The following is a 23783-nucleotide window of genomic DNA, read 5'->3' on the forward strand; positions in this document are numbered from 1 at the left end:
TCAGGGCTCGACATCCTCCCACAGCCCAGAAAGCCTTAACAGTTCATGTGCATTTACCCATGACGTAGAGTGGAGGTTGTCCCCTACATGGAGTCACAGTGACAGTAGCACAGAAGGGCCTCCCAAGAACTGCCCCAGGGCAGCGAGGAGGCAAGCGCTAAGAAAAGGAAACTAGGGAACCATTGCTCACGAGCAAGCCCTGGATGGACAGAAGGATCGTAACAGTACCTCCCCTCTTGTTCTCAGCACTGTCCAAAATGTCTCATCTAATCCAGGTGCGTACCTGTGAGGAGGATTAGGAGCTTGAGGCTAGGAAAGCTTACAGGCTATGTCACATCCTGTCTCAAAAGTCAAAATAACGCATGCATGCACACACACAAAGAGAGAGGAGAGAGGAAAAAAAATAAGCCAGGAGGTCACACCTATTACATTTTACATGCTTAAAATATCAGCATGATGACTGTAGGCAAAGTTGTGGCGTTCACACCTTCCCCAGTACACATCAGTAAGCAGGTACACTCACAATCACAGGCACGAGCATCCAAAATCCACCCACCCATTTCCCCAAATTCCCATACAGTTGTGGGGTCCACACACCTGTACCAGTACACACTTCCCCACACTATTCCACACTCCTCAGGTCAACTACAGGCCACCATCTGCACACTGTCCACATGTCCACACCCACAGTGCACACACACACACACACACACACACACACACACACAGGCTTGCTGGCGGCTCGGGTTCAAGAGGAAGTGGTCCAACCTTCTCTCATCCCCGTAGGTCTAATATTCCTTCCTAAAATGTCCCCAGCTTCCTACACTCTTGTAGCCTGAACTCCTGCTCAGGAGCGCTCAGGAACAAAAACCAGTGAGGGAAGCCAACTTGGGGCTGCCACCAGTACACCATCCATCCAGTCAATGATGCTCATAGTCCGGGTCCTGGTGGGGACATAATGCCCAGGATGCCTTTGCTTCCAGGTGGCCCACCATCCAAGGGATGAGAAAAAGGGTAATGCTAGACAGATTGCTAGGTACGGCATTGATGATTCCCTGGTGGGGGGGGGCGATATGAGAAGGACTTAAAGTGGGAGGAGAAGTGAAATCCAGGAAGAGTCACTAGAAGTGACCAGAGGTCAACAAGAATTAGGCAGAGCATTCTAGGCCTAGAGCTTAGATTCTGCAACCAAACCATTCCAGGGAATGCCACATACAGGTCATTGATGTCCTAGATGTGTCACCTTAGTGACAACAGATGGGGGCAGGTACCTTGGGCCCCTGAGGGCTTTGGATTTCATGCTGAGTTTGGGGGATCCATGAATGTGCTGAGCAGGAGACGACTGCAGCAAAGATGATGGTGGGTAGAGGGAAAGGAGGTGATGAAGACCCAGACATGTGAAGGATATTCAGCTAGCTGAAAGCAGGGCTGGTGGCCTGCATGGGGGTGAGAGGTAGCTGGCAGGAAGGAGAGTGCCTTCTGGTTTCTGGATGCCTGCCATATAAGTCGAGGTTCCAGGTTTCTGGGTGAGCTAAGGGGGCCATGAAGCTCTGCCTAAGTGGAGGAACCCACCTTAGGGAAGTAGAGGTCATCAGAACAAGACTTTCAGCAGAAAATCCTGGCTTGTATCTACACATGCCTCATAGGTAAACTGAGACCCAGAGCAGATTTCCTAGTCCCAGATCTCACACGGGTACGTTTGCGGAGCTGGGCGCTGACCTCTGTCCATCCGGGCACATACCATCACAGTAAACTCTCTGTATCCCTTTCCTCTCCTCCCACCTCCCTTGACGTCTTCACCTCTTCCCAACCTGGCCACTCAGACCCCCTTCATGTGACCCTGACACCAAAGAAGCTGAAGACGGGCATCGGTAGCACGGTCATCCTGTCCTGCGCCCTCACAGGCTCCCCAGAGTTCACCATCCGCTGGTATCGCAACACTGAACTGGTGCTGCCGGGGGAGGCCATCTCCATCCGCGGGCTCAGCAATGAAACTCTGCTCATCTCCTCGGCTCAGAAGAGCCACTCGGGAGCCTACCAGTGCTTTGCCACCCGCAAGGCCCAGACAGCCCAGGACTTTGCCATCATTGTGCTAGAAGGTGAGTGGATGTGTGCGGCAGGGCAGAGCGGGGTTGTAGTTCCTGAGAGGTGTTGCCCCGTGCTGGGAGGCTTCTGTCCAGTGCTCAGTGCACACATGGCAGACACCATGCCCTCATATTAGGCTTGCAAGAGCCCTGTGTGGAGGTCCTTTTTAGTGTACCCTACTTTTGAAGTTGAGGAAGTCGAGGCTTTGGCCACATGTCTGGTGAACAAGGGTTTTTAACAATACTATTATATACTACTTTTGCCCTCAACAGTTACTAGCGCTTTCTTAGTAGAGAGATTTCTTTAGAGTCTTGGAGGTTCTGGTTTTTCCAGAGGCTGTGGTGCCAGAAGCCTCTGAACTTTGGAATCCTTTCCAACCTGAGGCCTCTTCTCAACAGGCTGTTTCTAAGCAGGGGTCTCCGTTTCCATCCTGTTCTCTCTCCTCTTACAGCTGCCACCACCCAGGGTCCCTCACACGGCACCTCTGTGCATGCTTGTCCACGCTGTACACAGGGCAAGATGCTTGGCCAAAAACGAGACCCAGATCAAACTTACATTCCACTCGCCCAGTCATGAACCCCAGCACCAGGCTGAGGCCACAGAGGAGATGCCTCTTGCTCATTAGTGCAAAGGGACCTTCAGGGCTGGTAGGAACCCCACCTTCCAACAAGTTAGGTTTAGGGTGTCCCCAGCTGGTCTTTTCTACTACAAAAAGCCACACACAGCAACAGGCACACACCACTTCTGTCTTAACGAATATACCAACCTCAGGCCTTCAGGGGTGGGTCTTCCCTGGTCTCACTGCAGGGCCTTTGGGGCCTCATAGCTGGCAGCCACTGAACACTGAACCTAAGACCTTGTGCCTCCCCCTACTCACAGGGCTGTGCACAACAAGCCCCAATGCTTGCTCAACCAGCACCTCACCACTCTTCCCAGCAAATACGCCATCCCAATGCAGGCTCCCTTGAAATGGATATCCATCATCTCAGGGGCCTTCCACTTAGGATCACCCCACTCGCTAGCTCATTTTTTCACTCGGAGGGGCCAACCTTTTGCCTTCGGTGGAATTCTGGCACCTTCGAAGGTGGCCCTGGAGAGCAGAGACTTGGAAAATGAAGCTGGGAATGGAAAACAGAAAGGTAGGGCCAGCACAGAGAGGGAAGAAAGGAGAAGGAAGGGCCAACGGCCACGTGACACTGCCATATCCTCCCAAGCCCAGGAAAGCATCAGGTGCTCCCCAAGTCTAGCTAGGTGTCTCTCCCATCCGAAGGTAGGGACAGGGCTGGCAGGCTGGCCAGGTCTCTGGTAAACATTGGCATTTTGATGTGTAACATTGAAGAGTATCAATAACACTATGACATCTGCCTTGCTATTTATTTATTTGTTTATTTATTTTAAACATCTACTTTTATTATCTTATCTTTTTAATTTGGTTGTTTGTTTATTTTTTTTTCCAAGACAAGGTCTCACTATGTAGACCAGGCTGGTCTTGAACCGGTAGCAATCCTCCAGGCCAGCCTTGCAAGGGCTGAGACTGCCTGCAAGCACAACTCCTCCAGACATATTTTTTCTTTTAAATTGACATACGTAAGCATACATATTCATGGGGTACCGTGTGCTTAATGTCTTTTTAATCCCTGACACAAATCCTGTGGGGAAGGATGATCAGGGTGGGAACTCCACCCCCACATTCCACAGTAGGAAAGGGGTACGTGAAATTAATTGTCTCATCCTAGATTATGTGGCTAGCCAAGGCTTAAGGCTGGTGCCAGACTCCCATCACCTCCACTATCTCTGGGAAACTTGCATTTTAAACCTCAAACATAAAGTCTTTTGTTAATAGGGCTAAATGTCACTACTACTCCTCGTCCTTGGCATGGTCAAGTACAAAAACTGCACGCAGACTCCACCCACACATGCCTTCATGCACAGTGCCTTCTGAGCCTTGCAGTCTTTATTAATAAATAGAGGAATGTCTTGAATGTAGTAATTAATCTACTCTTCACCATGTCCAGAAGAAGTGGGAGTAATTGTCAACACCGCTATTCCCATCACCCACCAACAAAACAACCTGCTCAAAGACACTATTCTTGCCTCTCACCCCATGGTAGTAACTGCACCTCATGGGTTCGTGTATGGCACAAACCCACACGTGACAGCCCTTTGTCTTTATCCTGGCTGCCACTCTGCCTCCTCCCAGCCACTGGGTGGGTGGCCTGGGGGGTTAGTCTCTCTGTGACTCGTGACCCTGAAGGGGGCTCCTCGCTCCCTGCAGACGGCACGCCCCGCATCGTCTCATCCTTCAGCGAGAAGGTGGTCAACCCCGGGGAGCAGTTCTCACTGATGTGTGCTGCCAAGGGCGCCCCGCCCCCCACGGTCACCTGGGCCCTGGACGACGAGCCCATCGTGCGGGATGGAAGCCACCGCACCAACCAGTACACCATGTCCGACGGCACCACCATCAGCCACATGAACGTCACGGGCCCCCAGATCCGGGATGGGGGCGTGTACCGGTGCACAGCGCGGAACTCGGTGGGCAGTGCTGAATATCAGGCGCGAATAAACGTAAGAGGTGCCTGTCCACATTTAAATATCAGAATAGGCTTTTGAGTTCCTTTGCCATCTTTGTAGTCACCATCATTCTTGTATTCTTGTGTGCTTCTTAATAATTGTCATTTTGATTTTAGTGGAGGTTTCTCTCTCCTTTCTCTTCTCTCTCTCTCTCTCTCTCTCTCTCTCTCTCTCTCTCTCTCTCTCTCCTGTCCACCACAGTCCCATCAACCATTCTTGTGTGTGAGTGTGTGTCTGGTACAGTCCACCCCATTCTCCTCCCCCGCTTCACTCCGACAATCCAGCCTGACCATTCTATCCACCCCATCAAATCACTCTGGGCCCCCAGTGCTCTGTGCACCTGCTAGCATCTGCCAGCCCCCAGCAGGGTCTTGAAAGGGCAAAAACAGATAGAAGTAGGGCATACTCAACCTTAATACTAGTGAACTCCTGGCGTGCTCTACAGAGCCAGGCCTGCTCCAGGGGCTGTAGACAGCCAGGGGCCTGGAGATCATGTTCTCAAGTGCGAGGCTCAAGCCTTCAGGAAGAGAAGATTGAAACTGAGGCCAGAGTTGGGTGACTCCCAGAGATAGGGGCAACGTGGAGGAGTAGAAGAGTCCCCAGGGTGCCAGCCACCCCTTCTCTCAGTTCTCTAAGTTCACATGGTGATAGCCGTCTCCTCTGATGCCCTTAGCTCTCTCAGTCCGACTGGTCCTCTCTGGACCGTATCAGTGACATCTAACCCAAGGGCCAGAAGACAGAGAAACTGTCATAATGGACACCGGTCCAGGGGTGCTGCCAGTTCACCTGAGGCAGGGAAGGGGGTACAAATGGAGATCATTCTAAACTCACTTATTCTAGCTCTCCTGTCCCACATAACAAGTCGAAGGCCATCGTTCAGCCAAGCCCCTGTATCCCTGTCTGAACTGGAGCAGGAACAGATCCAGAGCCCTGGGAGACTTTCTAGTTCTGTCCTCTCTAGTTCTGTCCCAGAGTTCCCCAACGCTCTTCAGTACTGTCCCTTCATGATGACCTCTACGCTTCCTTCTCCCACTCCCATGAGGCTACCTGGCAGTCACTCCAGATGAGAATGCTCCTCCCAACCCCAGCCAATGTGATCCAGAACCCAGATTTGTAGCCCTTTCTCAGGTACCCACAACACAACTCCCCTGACTGGAAGAAACAACATGTAGGTTCTTACGGCCAAGACCTTCTTGCTTCCCTCTGGATAGTTATTACTAAATGGGAGGTTCTTTGAGGTACGAATGCAGTGTGAGCAGGCAAAGAAAATGCATGAAGTCTCTGCTTCACTATTGACACCCCAATCCTAGTTTCTCCCTAAATAAAGATTCACCTGACCCAGTCCTGGTGGTCCCCTGTAGCGGCTGTGGATTGGCTTCATTCAGCCCCATAAGGCACTGGATTCTTATAATAGACATGTGTGACTCATGCCTGTTTGCAACTATTTCACGATGACAACAGTGAGCTCTGGGGTCACATGGGTGACCCCAATCCTGGCAATCTCTGAACATAGTTGAGAGTCCTCCCTCTGCCCTCACCCAGTTTCTAGCCCCAGGGGTAAGGCTCAGGGACCAAGCAAGAGAGAAGAGCCCCACCACAAAATGGCACTGGCTCATGGCGCCACCTGCCCCTCCTCTCCACTTTCCCCCAAACTCCCCAGGACCCCCCAGCATCCGGGCAATGAGGAACATCACCGCCGTCGCTGGGCGGGACACACTCATCAACTGCAGGGTCATCGGCTACCCCTACTACTCCATCAAATGGTACAAGGACGCCCTGCTGCTGCCGGATAACCACCGCCAGGTGGTGTTTGAGAACGGGACTCTCAAGCTGACCGACGTGCAGAAAGGCATGGATGAGGGAGAGTACCTGTGCAGTGTTCTTATCCAGCCGCAGCTTTCCATCAGCCAGAGCGTCCATGTTGCCGTCAAAGGTAAGGCCCTCCCCGCCTGGAGTCGTTGCCTGCCTGCCTCCCGGGGTTGTTGGTGCAGGTGTCCAGCAGAAGGCAATCGCCAGTGAGTAGAATTGGGAGAAAGGTGATGGATACAAGGCTAAAAGTTGCAGGAAGGAAAAAACAAAACAAACCAGCACTGACCCCAGGAGTTTGAAAGCTCAGTTGTACACAGGGAAGGCTGCATGTTTTCTGGGCAAGGGTTCAGCTAAGAGATGATGGTCCTCCCCTGGGTGACTGATGTCAGGAAAGAGCCACAAGGTACTCAGTAGGGCCACCCTGAAGAGCAGCAGCAGGAGACCAGGGTAGAGGAAACACACTAACCACCCTGGCTCCATCCTGGGCCCAGCATGAGCACTTCCAGCACTTCCATGGTGACATGGGGAAAGACTATCTGCTAGCTCTCTGAGACCTGGAGCTCCGTCACCAACCTTCTCAAAGCTCTCTTGTTCACCTGCTGGGAGACTGGAGCAGGGTTCTGGGTGGGGGCTATGTGTCTGTGGTACCCCTCAGAGGCCATCCTCTAAGTCTGCAGGGTCACTGATTTTAAAGGAACGGTTCAGAGGCTTCTGCTCCCTTGGCTCTGGGATGGTGTAAAATATGGAACCCCAAATACATCCTCTGGGATTCACAGACATAACAAATATCTAGAGAGCGCCCGGGATGAGGGTCCTGTGAGTTCTAGGAACAGAGAAAGTAGATTCTGTTGGGCCTGACCAGGAAATACCAGAGGAGGATGCAGGCCTGAGGAGGACAGTCTGGGAACCTAGAATCGGCTCCAGCTTCCTCCTCAAGAACAGAGGAGACCTGTGGTGTTTGGAGGGCCACAGAGGACGACAATGCCCTTGAGACCAAGGAGGGGCCCCTGTAAGGAGGGGCATCCCTTCTACAGATATCATTACCTCAGGAGAAATAGGTGAAACTGGAAAGACCTCTTCCCAATACCCAGCAGAGAAGAGAGGGAGGGACAATTAACCAGGAAGGGAAAGCAAGGCAGAGGCCAGGGTCCGGGGGAGGAAGAAAGAACACAGCCCAGGACCAAGAAGGCCCAACACATGGGGAACCCTTGAAGGTCATGGACCTGGAGTCTTTTCAGTTCTGACACTGAAAGCAGTATTGCATGTGCCCAGGGGAAGGGCTGTCTGGAGGGAAAGTGTTTGGGGAAACACATGCTGTATTTGATGGTGGCCCCTCAATGTGTGATGACAGTGACCTCATGGATGGGAAGGCCCAGGAACCCAACAGTCGCAGTGAAAGGTGGGGGAAGCCCTCCTCCCTCTGCTTCTTATCTTTTTGTCATCTGACTTGCCCTGAGCAGTTCTCGGGGCTGGGTCACATGCATCCTGTGTACTCACCCTGCCACCTGTCACAGCGCCAGACAGCCCATGTCTGTTGAACTGAATCTGAGACATTAGTCTGGCTTGGAGTAACTTACAGGAAGCCACACTGTGAGTTCCAAGAAAAGGGGGCTTTTGTGGCTCTTTCAGGCCTGAGAAAGAGAGCTGGGATACACATTAGCAGCGTCATTCCCCTGCTTCAGGCTGCTGCAATGCCAGGGTGTTCCCTACATAATGCCCTTTCCTGGAAGCCCCTGGGCCCACGCGCTAGCACCGCAACCCCATTCCATACCTGGGAAAATGGACTTGGTAATGATGTGGCACAGCTCTGCCTGCCCGGCTTCCACCCCACTGGGCATCACGGAAGCCTGTATCCATTTCTGTTACAAGCAATGGGCCAAGAGCGTACAGTGTAAACATCACATATTAAAACATCTAACCTATGCTCTGCTCCCTGTGCCCAATGCTCCAGCAAGCATTTGGCCGGGTTTGTCAGCTAAAAGAAAAAAAACCAATAATAATAACAAGGCTCCAGCAAGCCTCAGAGTACTCAGAACATCCTGAAAGCTGCTCTCTGCTCATCAATTATTCAGCCCCATTCAGGGAGCGATCAGTCCTAATGAATTGAATCTGATGCATTCAGGCTCAGCGACTCACTGGGCCTATAGTGATAGTACAGCGTGACAATGTCTCCCAGTCCAAGGAGAGAGGTGGAGAGAACATGAACACGTGACTCTACGTGTGTGTATCTGTATTGTGTGTGCCTGTGTGTCTGTCTCTGTGTATCTGTTTTGTATGTGCCTGTGTATCTATATGTCTGTGTCTGACTGCTTATCTTGTGTATGTCTCTGTGTGTTTGTCTGTGTCTGTACATCTGTGTGTACACGAGTGTCTGTCTGTCTGTGCATGTGTGGATCTTTGTGTCTGTATTTCTGTCTGAGTACCTATGTCTGTGTGTCTGTGTGTATCTGACTATGTCTATCTGTGTGTCTGTCTGTGTATAATACAGGCTTGTGTGCAAACCTTCTTGCTCCCCCTCATCAGGGTCTGAAAAAAAATCCAATATGCAACCAGAGGAGGGGTAAGGTCTCCTGTTTCCTCTCCAGACCAGCCACTCCTATAAGGGCCTGGAAGCCAGTTCCCCCACCACTCTGAAAGCTTGGTTTCTCCACCCCCACCCTCTCGGCTCAGCTCCCCCACCTCATTAGAATGCACTTTTGCAGAAGAGCCCATCAAAGCTGATTATGATCACGCTGCTTGATTAGCGACTGTGCTCTTCCAAGAGCTCCCCAAGGAGGGGGGGAGGAGGAGGTGCCCCTGGGTATGGCAAGGGGCCCTGACTCTAGGGAGGAAGGAGTGGATGCAGGGGTAACACTCCAAACCCCATGGCTACTGGACATTGGAAAGTGCATCATGTCGGAGGCTCAGATTGGGACAAAGAGCAGAAAAGGGTGGGCCCTGGAAGCCTGCAATAGTATGTCAAGGCCCCTCCCCAATCCCCGCTTCTCTGTGGGGCCAAGACTGGTGGACCAGGTGCGGCCAAATCCATGCTGCTTTGTGAGCTGGAACAGTAACTGCTGACTCCAGTCCTTCCGGGGACTGCTGGTCTGCTAATGAAATTTTCAATCAGTGAGCCAAGATCAGAACATAGCCGACATGCAAACACGCATGTGTGCAGATATGTGTGGGGTATGCACACATATGTACAAACTACATGCACCATCAAGGGTCAAAAGTAGCACACTAGCCCACTCATTCTGGGGCAGATTCATGTACACGCATGTGAGCAGTTTTGTGTGCACAAATTCTTCCTCCTGCAACACAACATCCCTGACCCGTGAAAGGCAGCTGTGGGTGATTCTATGAAACATTGCTCAAGAGCTCCCGCCAGGCACAGTGAGGCAGGAGGAGCGGAAGAGGGAGGATATGAGGGTGATCTGAGAACTTCCTGGGCTTGGTACGCACAGCACCGAAAGGCAAGGGGAACCAATCTCAGGGAGGCAGCCCTTGTCTCTGAACTTCTAGAAAGATCCCTGGCAGGATACTAAGAGGAGTGCACACAGATCCAACCTAGACTTGGGGACTTTGGGGGCCTCTGTACCTAAAAAATAAGGTGTCATGAAAAGATCTCTCGGTCCAAAGACTGAATGTTTCATTAACCAGGAGCAGGGCCTACAACCAGGACCTCTTGGCATGGTTCTGTGGGAAAATGTCTCCATCCTCACCTCTGAATCTCCAGGAGCCCCTGTAGGAAGAGTGAAGTCAGGAGGCATGCTCTGACTGGACTGAGGACACACCAAGTCCCCATAGAGCAAGCTAGCAGAAGAGGGGACTCGCCCCCACACAGACACTCTTCTCCTCAAATGCTCCTACTCCAAACCCACACACATATGTCTCTGTCTACTCAGTGCATAGCTTCAGCCATAGCTGGAGGAGGCTCCTATGGGAAGCCCTCTCCCACGCCCACGAGAGGCTGGGGATGGGAGGCTCTATGATCTGAAGACTTAGGCGACCCACCCACCCAAATGCCTGCTATTGGTGGAGATGGTTTGAAAGAAGCCCTGCCGATAGCCACAGGCAGGGGGGCACCATGAGCTCCACAGGAAGAGAATTGCCTAGTTCTACCATGACAACCTCTAGAAAAGGCTCTGCTGGCAGCCAAGTTTCCTTGGGAACATAGAGCAAGCAACCTCCTTCCGGGACAGATAGGGCTGGTGGGGGGGGGGGGCGATAAGGATGGGGAGGCATCGACCCCATGTTTATTCACCCAGTGACTGGCCGTGCACCTACTGTGTTCCTGACATTCGTTTTGTTTCACCAACACGGATGTATTCAAAACACAAAACTCCCCACCCTCCAGCAGTAGACAGACAGTGTGTACAATGTGTAATTTTAAATCTAAATCAGGACTGGATAAGAACACCAAGAGGTGGGGAACTTGTGGTCAGGAAAAGCCTTCACAAGAAGGGATAGTCGTGATAAAAACTGAAGTAAATTGTGCTTATTTTTTAAAAAAAATAATTAGATTTATTGAAACATCTATGAAAGTAATTGGCCTACCTCCACCATATTGTGTGTGTGTGTGTGTGTGTGTGTGTGTGAGAGAGAGAGAGAGAGAGAGAGAGAGAGAGAGAGAGAGAAAGAGAGAGAGAGAGAGATACACTCTTATATGTATGGGCACATGTGCTGTGCATGCATGTGGAGGCCGGAAAAGGACATCAGGTGTTCTGCTCTGTCACCTTATTTCCTAGGACAGGACCTCTTGCTGAATCTGAGCTAGGCTCATGGTCACAGCCTCGTGATCTTCCCGAGTCTGCCCACAACAACACTGGGGTTGTGGACAAGTACCACCACACAGGACTCCCCACCCCCACTCCCACAGTTACTGAAATCCTCTCTCAAATCTTTTCATGTTTGTGTGGCAAGTACTCTTAGCCATCTCGCCAAATGAAACCCCTCCATTTTACAGGGGAAGAAGCCAAGGCTCATAGGAAGAGGCCAGGTGGTTGTGACAAGCCACTTGTCCATGGTCACTTGAGGGAGCAACAGAGTCTAGACTTCAGTTGTCCCAGCCCCAGACATATATCTTCCCTGTGTCGTGCTGTGTGGACAGAGAGGCTCTGCCTTCCCACAGTGCATACTCCGCTAGCAGGTGCAGTAAATAAAAGGCTCAGCCTCAAAGACAGATGATAAGAGACCCCATAAAGCATTTATGGGCTGGGCTGGTGGTCAGCACCGCGTGACACTTGCAAACAAGTGTCTATAAAGGCTTTACGGCGGCCAGATGCTGCATGGCGGCCACGATTTCTGCATCTTTGTCGAGACTCTGGCCTCTGGTCCCTACACTAGTGTGGTGTCTTACTCCAGGAAAGAAGTCGCTGGCTAGGTGACACTCCAGGCCAGCTACTGCAGAAGTGTAGGGACATGGGCACAAACTTGGAACTGCAGTTGACACTGATTAAAGCAGGTGGTCAGAGACAACCCCTCTCCCCAACTCCTAAAAATTGGTTCCCGGGTACAGGGGAAGATGGCACACAGCATCTGACCCTGAACTTAGAGACAATGTAGCTAAATGAAGGGTCTTCCTCTCTAGAAATCAGAAGCCTAAAAAAAATCATGGGTTTGTTTGTTTTGTTTTGTTTTTTATCAAATATCCCATGGCTACTGAGAATCCCTTGCCCACAGCACTCATCTTGGGGCTAACCAGCCTACACAGCAGCCAGGAACCCTAGGTTTTTTCCCTCCGCCAAGGCTATCTCTGACGGTTGTCTGAATGAGCAGCAGAGACCCTGCTCCAAGCTGCCCTGGTCCTTCTGCAGTCTGCAGAAGGATTGTGTGGCTTTTCCTTAGCAGAAACGAGCAAAGGTCTGCTCACCCCAGGTGGGGAACTAACTGGTCAAAGAAATCATTACACTCAAGTCTAGCTCAGTGAGGTGGTGGTTTATTGGGATATTTACAGAAGCACTAGGTAAGGGGTTACTTAGAGGAGCACCCACACCAGCAAAGCTGCACTCCTGAAGATCAGCAGGAGGGGTCTACTCTGTCCCTCAACTGTTGGCAGTTCTTAGCACCTGGGGGAGCGCCTCGTGAATCTTCTACGTTTCATGAGCTTCCCTGCTTTCATGAGTATCTGTCTGTCCTTCCTCTAGGAGAGACTATTTCAATGTAGGGTAAAGAGCTATAGGCAAGTAAGTGACAGAGCTTCTGCCACAGCGGCCTAACAGAACTTATGGTGGCTATGTTACGGAGAGCAACTGTTGTGCCGGACCTCTGAGGAGCTGACCGGTCATATGCCACATAGGACGTCAAAGAGCTCTGGACCATCCGACCTGTATGACTAACCCCCAGCAAGGGTGCCGGCTGCTGCTTTTCTGTGGTCTCTTCCACGCCATTCTACCGACTAGAAAGGAAGGACAGTCCTCAGTGGTCTCTGTGGCTCAGCCTGGTCCCCTTCCCTCATCATGTGTATTATTTTGTATGCATGTGTGTCAGCCCGAATGCCAGGGCTTCCTGAGGCTGTGGTCACTTCCTGAGGACACATGCCTCTGCTGAGTCCTGTGTCTGTGTCCAGGGGACACTGGCCCAGTAATCATAAAGGATGGTGTCTAACCTCTCCAAAGCCCTCCATCTACAGCTTAGGCAGGTTTTTGCTTCCCTTGTCCACACAGCGGCAATGCCTTCACGGGAAAGACATTTCATAAATATTCCATGAACTAGCTAGTTAATGAATTAACCTGCTTTAGAAACTTACACCGCTCTGTAAATCCTTCCTGACTGAGAGAGACGGTCTCCCCTGCTGAGCAAAAGTTCCTCACCCAGAGTCACTCTCTCTGCCTTGTTGTTCTGCCTCTCCTGGAAATGGACTCAGACTACCCAGGCCTTGGCCAAATGTCCTATCCTGCAGTTCACTGCTATCATAAAGCCCTCACATTCCAGAGGTTCCTCGGTCCTGGGAGCTGCATTAGTGCTACAACAGAAAACGCCTGGCCCTAGGAAGGGCCAAGGAGAAGCTCTGGACATAGTCACAGGACAGCAGCACGGGGAGAGATGTTGGGGCTCCGCTTAGTCTCTCTGGACCCTTACTCTATGTCTACCTCACCCCTGGTCCACCACACAGGAGACCCCATGAGGTCACCCTGAGAAGTGATATGCAGACATGTTACTTATTTACATATCTAATGAGCATTTATGGGGCACCTACAATATTTATGCAGTAAATGCTCCTATTACACAATCCTAGCTCCGAGCCTCAGGGATATGGTAGCAGTCAGGTTTGCACTGGATTCTTGAAACAATTGTGTCAAAAAAAAAAAACAGAAGGAGGCCTAGAGGCCTAGGTGTGACCTACTCTTTCTCTGTCTCTGTCTCTCTGTCTCTCCTTCTCTCTCACATGTGTATACACACACACACACACATACACACGCACGCACTCACGCACGCACACACACACGCACACACGCACGAGAGGGAGTTCACAATGACCTAAGGAGAGCAGTTTCTCTGGGAACTCTTACTAAAGGGCATTGGGCCATTGTTACAGCCTGAATTTCAGAGAAATGTATATAGAGATGCCCATGGCTTGGGACAACCACCCTCAGGACCAGGGATAATACCCCACCACCTCCAATAACAGAGATGTATTAATCTGACCAATGACCAGACCCCTAGGATATCTGGCTGAGGTCTAGGACCTGGCCAAAGCCAAAGTAGGTCTGGAATCAGATGGATGAATGCTGGTTAGAGGATGGGGAGCTCACAGCGGTGGGTGGGGGCATGCCTGGCAAGGCTCAGGCATGGAAAATCATGATGCTAGACCCCCTAGTTGGAGTGAAGGGCAGGGTGAGGTGTCATTTGAAGGCCATCTGAGCCCCTAATGGGAGTCATGGAAGCAGTACCCCTCCTAACTGCCACGTCCTCCAGACCAGCAGCTCTTGGTCAGGAAACACCACCACCCTACCCCACCCCAGATCCAGAGGATCTATGTACACGTCTGGCTGCTTCCTTCTGAACCCTGGAAGTCTGTGTGTCTGCAAGGCCTGCCTGTGCACACCGCTGTGGCTGTGTCTCTGGATAGGCCTGAGGTGGAATAGCATCACTGGCTTCCAAAGAGGGGTGGGCTGGAGCCTGGGAGAAGGCTGGAGACCGTGGGCAGCCTTGTAATTTAATTATTCGACTCCAGAAAGGAGACCTCATCTACTCATGCTCATCCTTGTTAAGCTAATTGTCTGTCTCCTTCACTCTCCTCTCCCCCCACCACCATGAGCTGGGGAAGTTGCTGCCGCCTAATTGAGTTATCATAAAGATAATGGCTGATGTTCTCGCCAGCACTGAGAGAGGAGGATCCATCTCACAGCGACTCAGGCTGCAGACAGGCCCCACCACCACCACCCAGAGCCCTAGATGAGGGCAGCTGGGTGCAGAGAGTTAGTTACTTCTACCCAAGGAGCCATCCACGTGGCCGCCCGAGAGAGACTAGGTTCCGTTTTCTGTTTTAGCACACCTTGGGAGACAAAAGGGCCTGCCGTGTGTACATTTGTGGTTTTTCTCAAGAGGCAGCTATGCCGCTTAATGAAAAGAGCCTTGTCTTGGAAAGCAGATCAGGCTTCAAGTCACCTCCCATAGCCTATCTCAGTCGCGGTGCTTCTGAATCTCAATCTTTCCATCTGTAAAACGGTACCATCAAGCTCCAGGTCCACGGCTGGTAGAAGGATTCAATGAGATTCCTTTGCACACGTAAAGTTTCTACATGCTAATGGCCATGGAGAGGGGCAAGTTAATGAGACGATCTCGTCTGGAGACACCTGCTTTAGGAAGTGCTCATGGAGAGGGAAGGGCGAGAATCTACACAGGCCTTCTTCACCTCTCCCTGTGTAATTCATCTCTGTCTATCACAGGCCCCCCAAAGGCCAGGAGATGGGTGCGAAAATGAGAATTTATACACAAGCTAAGCAGTGCGTCAGGAAGCTCATGAGGCAAGCACAAGGCCCAACCTGAGAGCTGGGCAGGTTAAGACAGAGACCGGGAGCCGTGGCCTAGGTATGCAGGTGGACAAGATCCAGAGATCTGGGGAGATGGATTTCAGGCCTGCGCCACGATCACTGAAAGTCAGACTGCCCTCTCCAGACAGTGACCAGGGTGGGTGAGTGGCACTTGACCATGACATCCGCTTGTCCCTCCAGTGCCCCCTCTGATCCAACCCTTCGAGTTCCCGCCCGCCTCCATCGGCCAGCTGCTCTATATCCCCTGCGTGGTGTCCTCGGGGGACATGCCCATCCGCATCACCTGGAGAAAGGACGGACAGGTGATCATCTCAGGCTCAGGCGTGACCATCGAGAGCAAGGAATTCATGAGCTCCCTGCAGATCTCTAGCGTCTCCCTCAAGCACAACGGCAACTACACTTGCATCGCCAGCAACGCAGCGGCCACCGTGAGCCGGGAGCGCCAGCTCATCGTGCGTGGTGAGCGGGTCAGGCCAGCCCTCAGAAGGGGTGGGGGACAAGAGCATCTTTCTAGAGTTCCAGGTGGAATTATAGGCTCTTGGTAAGGTGGTTCTGGCTGGATTCTTAGAGATAGAGATACTCCAGCCTCTTCCTTTCAGATCTGGAGTGGAAGGTATCCTTACTTGGTCAGCCATGGGCACAGGCAGATTTGGGACTCCAGACTCTGAGCTCCCACTGTGGTACTTGCAAGAGCTCTCCATATTTTTGTGGCTTCACAGGCTGTCTGCTCCCAACGATGTAATGATCCAAGAAGGCCTGATTCTGCTAGAAGAGGCCCCCTGACGTAGGGGAACCAACAGAAACTGACAGCCGCCTTTTCTCCCTGCTCCCCTTCTTTCCACAGTGCCCCCTCGATTTGTGGTGCAGCCCAACAACCAGGATGGCATCTATGGCAAAGCTGGGGTGCTCAACTGCTCAGTAGATGGCTACCCACCACCGAAGGTCATGTGGAAGCATGCCAAAGGTGAGCCAGGCGGTGTTTGTGAGAGGAGCAGGGGGTACCAGGAGGCTGCTCCAATGGACCTGGGACCTGTTCTCCCATGCAACTTCCAACCTGAACTCTGAACTTTGGGAACCCCTGCATCCAATAATCTAGAAGTCATTCTCAGCCACGCCAGGCTGAGGGACAACATGATGCTGAATCCAAATTTCCTAAAAGTTTGCTTTTTGTGATGTTGAGGATCAAACCAAGGGCCTCATGCATGACAGGCAAGTCCTCCACCACTGAACAGTATCCACAGCCCCCAAAGCTCCTCCTGTCCCTACCACTTGACTCCTGCATCCCTAAAACTAGTTTGTATTGCTTTCTCCACCCTGCCCCACCCATCCTAGGGTCCTATCTAGTGTGAGATCTTAGTCCTCTTTCAGCCCAGCCTCATCACAAGGATACATTCGGTATCCAACGAGACCCCACATGATAGACTGTCCATGTTGGGATTGGAGGGGTACCCAAGACCCCCTGTGGAAGACAGCTGGGCCTGACTGCATGTGACCAGGCAACTGTCACATGAGAATGCAATCTTCTCCTGGCCCATTGCCAAGTTGACCAAGGAATTTATTCCAGCAAGTTCAGTAACAAAGTGGGCTCTGCCTGAGGTACTGCCCCCGTCATCTCTGTGCCTCAGGAGGCAGGTCCAGGCCAGGAGGTATTTCACTGTTGTGCAGTCGGAGGTGCGTGGTGTCATTCTGTAAGATGATGTCACTCTGACCGTGAAACGCCCTCAGGTGGGCAAGAGGGCTTTATCAGGCCTCTCCTAAGGTACTAAGTTATACCCACTCCCCACACCCCTCTAAACTGCTGCCTCCCCTCCTTTCAGGGAGCGGGAACCCCCAACAATATCACCCAGTGCCCCTCACTGGCCGCATCCAGATCCTGCCCAACAGCTCCCTGCTGATACGCCACGTCCTGGAAGAGGACATTGGCTACTACCTCTGCCAGGCCAGCAACGGTGTGGGCACCGACATCAGCAAGGCCATGTTCCTCACCGTCAAGAGTGAGTATTTCCCCCCACTCCGGGTCTGCCAAGGCTCGCCAAGACCAGTCCTGGCTCTCCCCGATGCTTATCCATCCTCCCCCTGGGATGCTGCTTTTCTGCTCAGAAAGATCAAGGTTGCTCAGAAGTGAGCTTGGGAGTCTCCCAGAGGCTTATCCAAAACAGAGGCACACTCTGACTTGTCTCAAGACAAGAATGTGGGTTCTGATAGCTGTCTGCTAATTTTTCGGATCGTTATCAGCTGGTAATTCAATCTCAATACAGTGCAATAAAACAACCTCTCTCTGTCCCTTAGAACATATTCAGCTATGAACAGCCTGTTTACAGACTCAGAAGGAAGATACAGGTCCACCATGTAGGTTGGAAAACTGGATCCCCAGTCCCGGTCTAGCTAGTGACCTGTGTGACCTAGGGACGGTCATTTTGTCTCCTGTGCTCTAGTCTTCCGCTTTGACTAATGCAGCAGCTGAGTGTGGGTGGAGGTACCTAGGGACAGAACAACTCTGTAACTCTGACTCCTCAGGGAATGGCCTCCAAATTCCCTCGCCAGAGCCACCTGGATGGCCCTGGAGCCACTGTTCTCTCCCGTCCCTGGGTTCCATTAGGCACCACAGAAGCCGTTCATGCCTGGTGAGCCTTACTCCTATGTGGGTTTAGGACCCTTTGTCATGGGTCCCTGAGAACCACATCAGGGCAAGGGTTCCTGAGGTCCCGGCTCGGGAAATGGATTTCAGAAGGTGGAGAGGACAACTTAAGTTTTGGTGTCCACCAGCCAAATGTGATTCTGGGAACTGTGATGTCACTACTATGGGACACATATGTCCTCCTTAAATCACATTTTCCCTATCTATAAAGACGATATGATGGCCCACGGCACAGTCTGTGTCCAGTCCTTCGTGTATGTCAGGCAGCCAGTGTGATCCTGACCGGGCACAGATGTGGCCAGCAATGGCCTTCTTTCCAGCGTCCCTCTACTCTAGGGTAGCTACGGAGAGCTGCAGAGCCCATGTGCAGTCCACCCTGCACCTTCTGAGAGTTCCCTCCATGAGCAACCCTGGGCTTTTATCCAGATGGGGAAGCCCTGCCAGGAGATCGATGCTGAGGAAGCCTCTGCCCGCCCGTCATTGGAATCCCCGTGCTAAGAGCAGCCTCCCTCCCATCATCAAAAAGCACTTTGTCCGTAATAAAGCCAGGCAATCAATCTACATCCCTCAGCCAGGGAGAAGCACAAGGGCAAGAGCCGCTCCCCTGGACCTGTCCTTGCCAGTTCCTTGCTGACTGTTTCCTCGCTGTCAGCGGGAGGTCCAGCTCTCCGCAGCACTGGAGTCCACTGTGCCAGTGAGGCTCCCTCTCTGGCATGTGGATTTCCGTAGATGCGAGGGGACAGAGCAGCGAAGGGCACAGTGGTTGGAAGGTAGGGAGTATGTGAGGAGACCTGGTTCATGTCAGGCTGGACTTGAGATGAGTCACCACACTTCTGGGGACAATAATATTCTGTGTTGACTGAACCAGTCCAAAGAAGTGAGGAAGGTTCTGGGGGTAATAGAACATTATCCCTCTCTCATACAAACACACACACACACACACACACACACACACACACACACACACACACACACACGCATTCATGCAGTTTACCGGTGACACGGCTGGAGGAAGCCCAGACACCTCTTAGCCCATTCTAAATGTCCCAGTGTCACCAGCACTCTCCCTGACCCACTTGCAGAGGCTGCACCCAAAGCCCATTTCAAGGTTCACCTTGGTGTCTCCCACTTTTAGTAAATATTTGACTTGATTCATCTCCATGGTATCAGATCGAAGCATTCAGAGGGCCAGCTGACCTCTGTGTACACTGTCCCCAAGCAGAAGAAAGAAAGAAGTGTATCAAAGGGTAAAGCATATCCTAAAGAGTCATCCATGGCAAACTGCACCTTTTGGCTGGGCCTTGCTGAGGGGACACTCATGCTACTGACCTGACAGTACTGACAGGTGCTAGGTGCTTCATGACCAGGAGACGAGACCTCCCTGAGTTCAAATCCCAGCTCTGCTACTTGAGAACTATAGACTATGCACAGTGACCTCTGTGAGCCTATGTCCTCCTCCTCTGTAAGCTAACAGTTACAACACAGAAGGCCTCCAACTTCACAATTTTCAGTTTTTACTGAGGCGAAAGTAGTATGCAGTCAGTAACAACTATATTACAAATTTCAAATTTTGCCCCTTTCCCAGGCTAATATTAAGGTCTAGTACTCCTTCCCAGTGCTAGGCAACAGAAGTTACAGAAGCTCCCACGTAGCCAGATAGTCATGATGATAAACAAGAGACAAGCTTGTCTACTGTGCGTTAAGATAGAAAGCTCGTGGGATAGCTCCTACGCCGTGGCATACTGCATTTTATTCTCCTGCCTTCCCTCCCCTCCAGCCTCCACCAGTCACACTAGGCAAGTGTATCCAATAGGTTTTAACTCAGGATACTTCCAACCCATCATAAGTTCCTCCAGGGGTCACCCTGTTATGAGGTGTAGGACTTGTGTACTTTTTCTCACTAGTGAGGTTTCAGTGAGACTATGCATCTACCGCGATGTATACAGTGCTGGACACAAGGTACGCATCTGACCATTGTTAAAAATGGTTAGTCTAGAGACTGGAGAGGCCATGAAGAGAGACAGAGAGCTCCTGTTCCCCGGGGCGGGGGTGGGTAGATGGCAGACATGTAAACAGATGGTGGATGGGTAAGAGAATTTCTGAGGAGAACTGGAATGTATAATAATGGGAAGTCCACAACCAGGTATCTGTAAACAGACCCTGCTGGTAACATGGCTCAGTCAAGATCAAAGGGCTCAGAGTCAGAGAGTCCAGAGTGGCATGACTCTATCCAAGGCTAGACCCGACAATCGGAGCCCTGGTGTCCAAAGGCAATAGAAGAAGCGTGTCCCTCCTCTAAGATAGAGAACTTGATGTCCTTCGCCTTTTTGTCATCTAGTTTCCCATCTGACTGGACAGCACTCATCTGAGAGTGGGCCTTCTCGTACATGTATGACAGCTCATACACCATTTCCCCTGTCCGGTCCCTGGGGATTCCATAACACAGTCCAGGTGACACCTGAAACCATCCACCCCAACCAGAGAACTTGGGGTTTGGGGCTTGTCCACATCCTTGGGCATCCTAGAAGACAACTGCTGAGTTGTCTTTGACCCCCAAATCTTGGCATGGATCAGCTCTTGAGTCCCTGAGCCCAGTCCCACCCCTTCATTTGTGGCACTCTTCGATTCTCTCCCCACATTCTCCTTGGGAGAACTGGCAATGGTTCCTTTCCAAAGATCCTGAGAAAGTGGGTCAACATCACTGGGTCACACTGCTGTGTCCACAGCTGAGACCATCAGCCACCCCTTTCTTCCTCCGGGTCATGGTTTCCTCACCCATAAAATAAGAATTCACTCGAACTAGAAAAATCCAACCCTTAGCTGAGCCATGCCAACTCTAGCCCGGCAGGCTATGGTTCCAGCAGCCTGTGGAGTCTTCTCAGAGCGCCAGGCTGCTGCCTCCCAGGTCTTAACTGAAAATAAATGTAATTAGCAGAAGAAAATACCACGTCCACAGGGCTACCTTTAATCTCCCTTTTAAGAGAGAGAGAGAGAGAGAGAGAGAGAGAGAGAGAGAGAGAGAGAGAGAGAGAAAATATGACCAAAAGAAGGAGGAGGCAATTCCTGCTCCACCTGATATACAGAGTAAAAGAAATCATCTTCAAAGAGAATTAATTCCTCAGTAAGAGGCAGGTACAAAGTCAAACTGCTTCGCTGGGGGTGGAGGGGACTAGCTGCGTTTTGATGCCACTGTCACATGGCATCTCCCCTCCCAGGACTCTGCTGTTCCCCCATCTTTATTAGACAGTGCTCTTCCTGCCTTAGGTTCCCCTGCACCTATCTAAAGCCTCCAGTGACGGCCACAGACAAAGCCCATGGCCAATTAAACCCAGAAGGGCTCTTTGTTTGGTTTGAGTTTTGATTTGTTTGTTTAGCAAAATGTCAGGTCAATTAAAATGAGTTCCAAAGGGCCCTCAGCTCCCACACACCTGCATCACAGGAAGGCAGATGGAAGGAACCGGACTCTAAAGGCGGTGGGTGGATGGAGGGAGCCAGCCTAACCCAAGGAAGTCTTTGAGCTGCAGTGGATCAGCTTCCCTGCATAGCTGACCAGTGGCACTGACATCAGGAAGTAAAACCTTAGGAAGCATAGTCAACTCTATGTTCCCTGATCCAGGAAAGCCCCTGTTCAAACTCGTCCAATGAAAACAACTCTCATCAGACAAAAAGGGTGTCTCCTTAGACCTGGTGATGGAACTACTGCACCCCCTGCCACAGGCATAGGAGGCAATGAGCCAAAGGAAATGATCATCCAGAGCCTGCAAACCCTTACGTGCCTGCCTCCTCGCTGTCCAGGGCTTTTATTTTATTTTATTTTGTTTTTATATGTATGGTTATTTTGCCGGCATGTATGTCTGTGCAATACTTGTGTGCCTGATACCTACAGAGGCCAGAAGAGGATTTGGATCCACTGGAGTTACAGACAATTGTGAGCCACGATGAGGGTACCAGGTCCTCAGAAAGATAAGCTAGTTCTCTTAACCCCTGGGCCATCTTTCCAGTCCCCCAATACCTCTTTTTGAAGTCTCTCCTCCCTTGCTTGGACTCTCGACTTGAATGAACCATTTGCAGTTCATGTAGATGATGCCAGGGCACACAGATGGGCATATCACACATGTGACGCCCCACTGGGAACAGTTGGTAAACTGAGGCACAGAGAAGTCTAGCAACAGAGTGGCCCCATGTTCTCTGGCATATTTCCTGGTGGTGGGGCCTGTCTCTCCCCTATCTCTGAGCCACTTGAGGTCCAGAGCTCATCTGTCCTCCCTGTATTGAATTCAAACCCTGTCACCTAGCACACTCCAGACCTCTACCCTCTCTGGCACTCTGTGCTGGGAATGGAGGGGCCCCTGCTTGCAAATCTGATCAAGCTGGCATCACTGGTGGCCTCCCAGACTTTTTCCTTGACCCTACGAACTCCGGAGAAGCTGAAGGGGCAGGGCAAACCCTCTATTAGATCTGCAAGCAGTGAGAAGAAGAGACAGAAAGCTGAGTGGTGGGCAGGATTCGGGGCCACCACCCCACTTACAAACATAGTTGTGGAATTTGAAGGTTATTATTGATTCTTTCTCCTCTTAGGTACTGGCCAGTGGTCAGCCTCGCTACCCAGTCTCAGGGTGGCCTGTACCAAACCAGCGAGTCTCCTCTGCAGGCAAGGGTAGAGGACTCTCTGAATGCTGGTGAGAGAGGGAAGGAGTGATGGTTTCCACGGTGATGATTAGCCAGTGGCCTCTCTGGCCTTATTGATTTCCGGACTTCATAGAGTAAGAAGCAACATGGTGTCTCGCGCTTCATCAAGCAGAAGCGAGGACAGGCTGTAACTTCCTTTCACCCCTAGGCCTTCTTCACAGCCGAGCAGGGAGTCAGCAAAGCTCCCGGGAGCCTGGGAAGACAAAAGAGGCACCCAGAGATCAGGAAGGGCCTGGCCAGGACACCTGCCCTGGGTAAACTGAGACTTGGGGGATCAACACCACTCACTTTCTCTCACCCCCTAAGCATGGTCCTGCCTTTCAGAAGCCATAGATGTTTCAGGGAGGGTGGGAAATATAAAATATCTCTCACCCAACAAAACGTAGGACAGCTGTCTGACCTTGTGACACTAATAGGGTCACTGGAACAGGAGGGATCTATGTCACATCTCCAGGCCTAGCCCCCTAGGGGGCCTGCTGCAAAGAAGACTCTGACCCAACCCCACATCTTTCATCTCATAGAAACCCAGGTCTCGTGCAGACAGGGGAGGTTTTGCTGAAGAGAAGAGATGTGGTCAGGCTCCTTCAACTTCCGCTCCCTGTTTATCTCCAGGTGCCTCACCTGGGCCACTCACTCCTCAGAGGTGGGGACAGATGACATATTTTCACTCCCCTGCCCCACAGAAGTTCCTATGACCACACTGAAGAGTTTCCAAATGGGTCCCAGCTCCAAGGGGTCACTCAGGACAGCTCAGATGAGAACCAGGATCCAGGAATCCTGCACACGAGTCTCTGTGTGGTAGATAAGAGGACACAGAAAGGCAGGCAGAGAGATAAGAAACACCTCCAACCTTTTTCCCAGGAAGGGAGCCCAGTCATGATGCAAGCCCCTCCGAGTGAATGCACCATTAGATCAGGGAAGCCACAAACACATACTTGCTGAGTAGCCTATCATCCAACACGGTGCCAAGGTCTATGTATTTACCGCTTTCTATTGCTAACAATATAACACAC

The 23783-nt window shown here is 51.5% G+C and overlaps 1 protein-coding gene across 1 annotated transcript in view; it reads left to right on the forward strand.

Annotated features, from left to right (window-relative positions):
* Dscaml1 (DS cell adhesion molecule like 1) overlaps positions 1–23783 on the forward strand; it is a 331942-nt gene that overhangs the window by 247484 nt on the left and 60675 nt on the right. The window contains exons 6-11 of the mRNA XM_048417297.3: positions 1824–2099; positions 4361–4657; positions 6317–6589; positions 15624–15902; positions 16288–16407; positions 17261–17437. Of these exons, the coding sequence (XP_048273254.3) occupies positions 1824–2099; positions 4361–4657; positions 6317–6589; positions 15624–15902; positions 16288–16407; positions 17261–17437 (1422 nt within the window). The remainder of the gene's footprint in view (positions 1–1823; positions 2100–4360; positions 4658–6316; positions 6590–15623; positions 15903–16287; positions 16408–17260; positions 17438–23783) is intronic.

This window comes from Myodes glareolus, chromosome 4 (genome assembly GCF_982192425.1).
Source record: "Myodes glareolus chromosome 4, mMyoGla1.1, whole genome shotgun sequence".
NCBI classification, from domain to species: Eukaryota; Metazoa; Chordata; class Mammalia; order Rodentia; family Cricetidae; genus Myodes; species Myodes glareolus.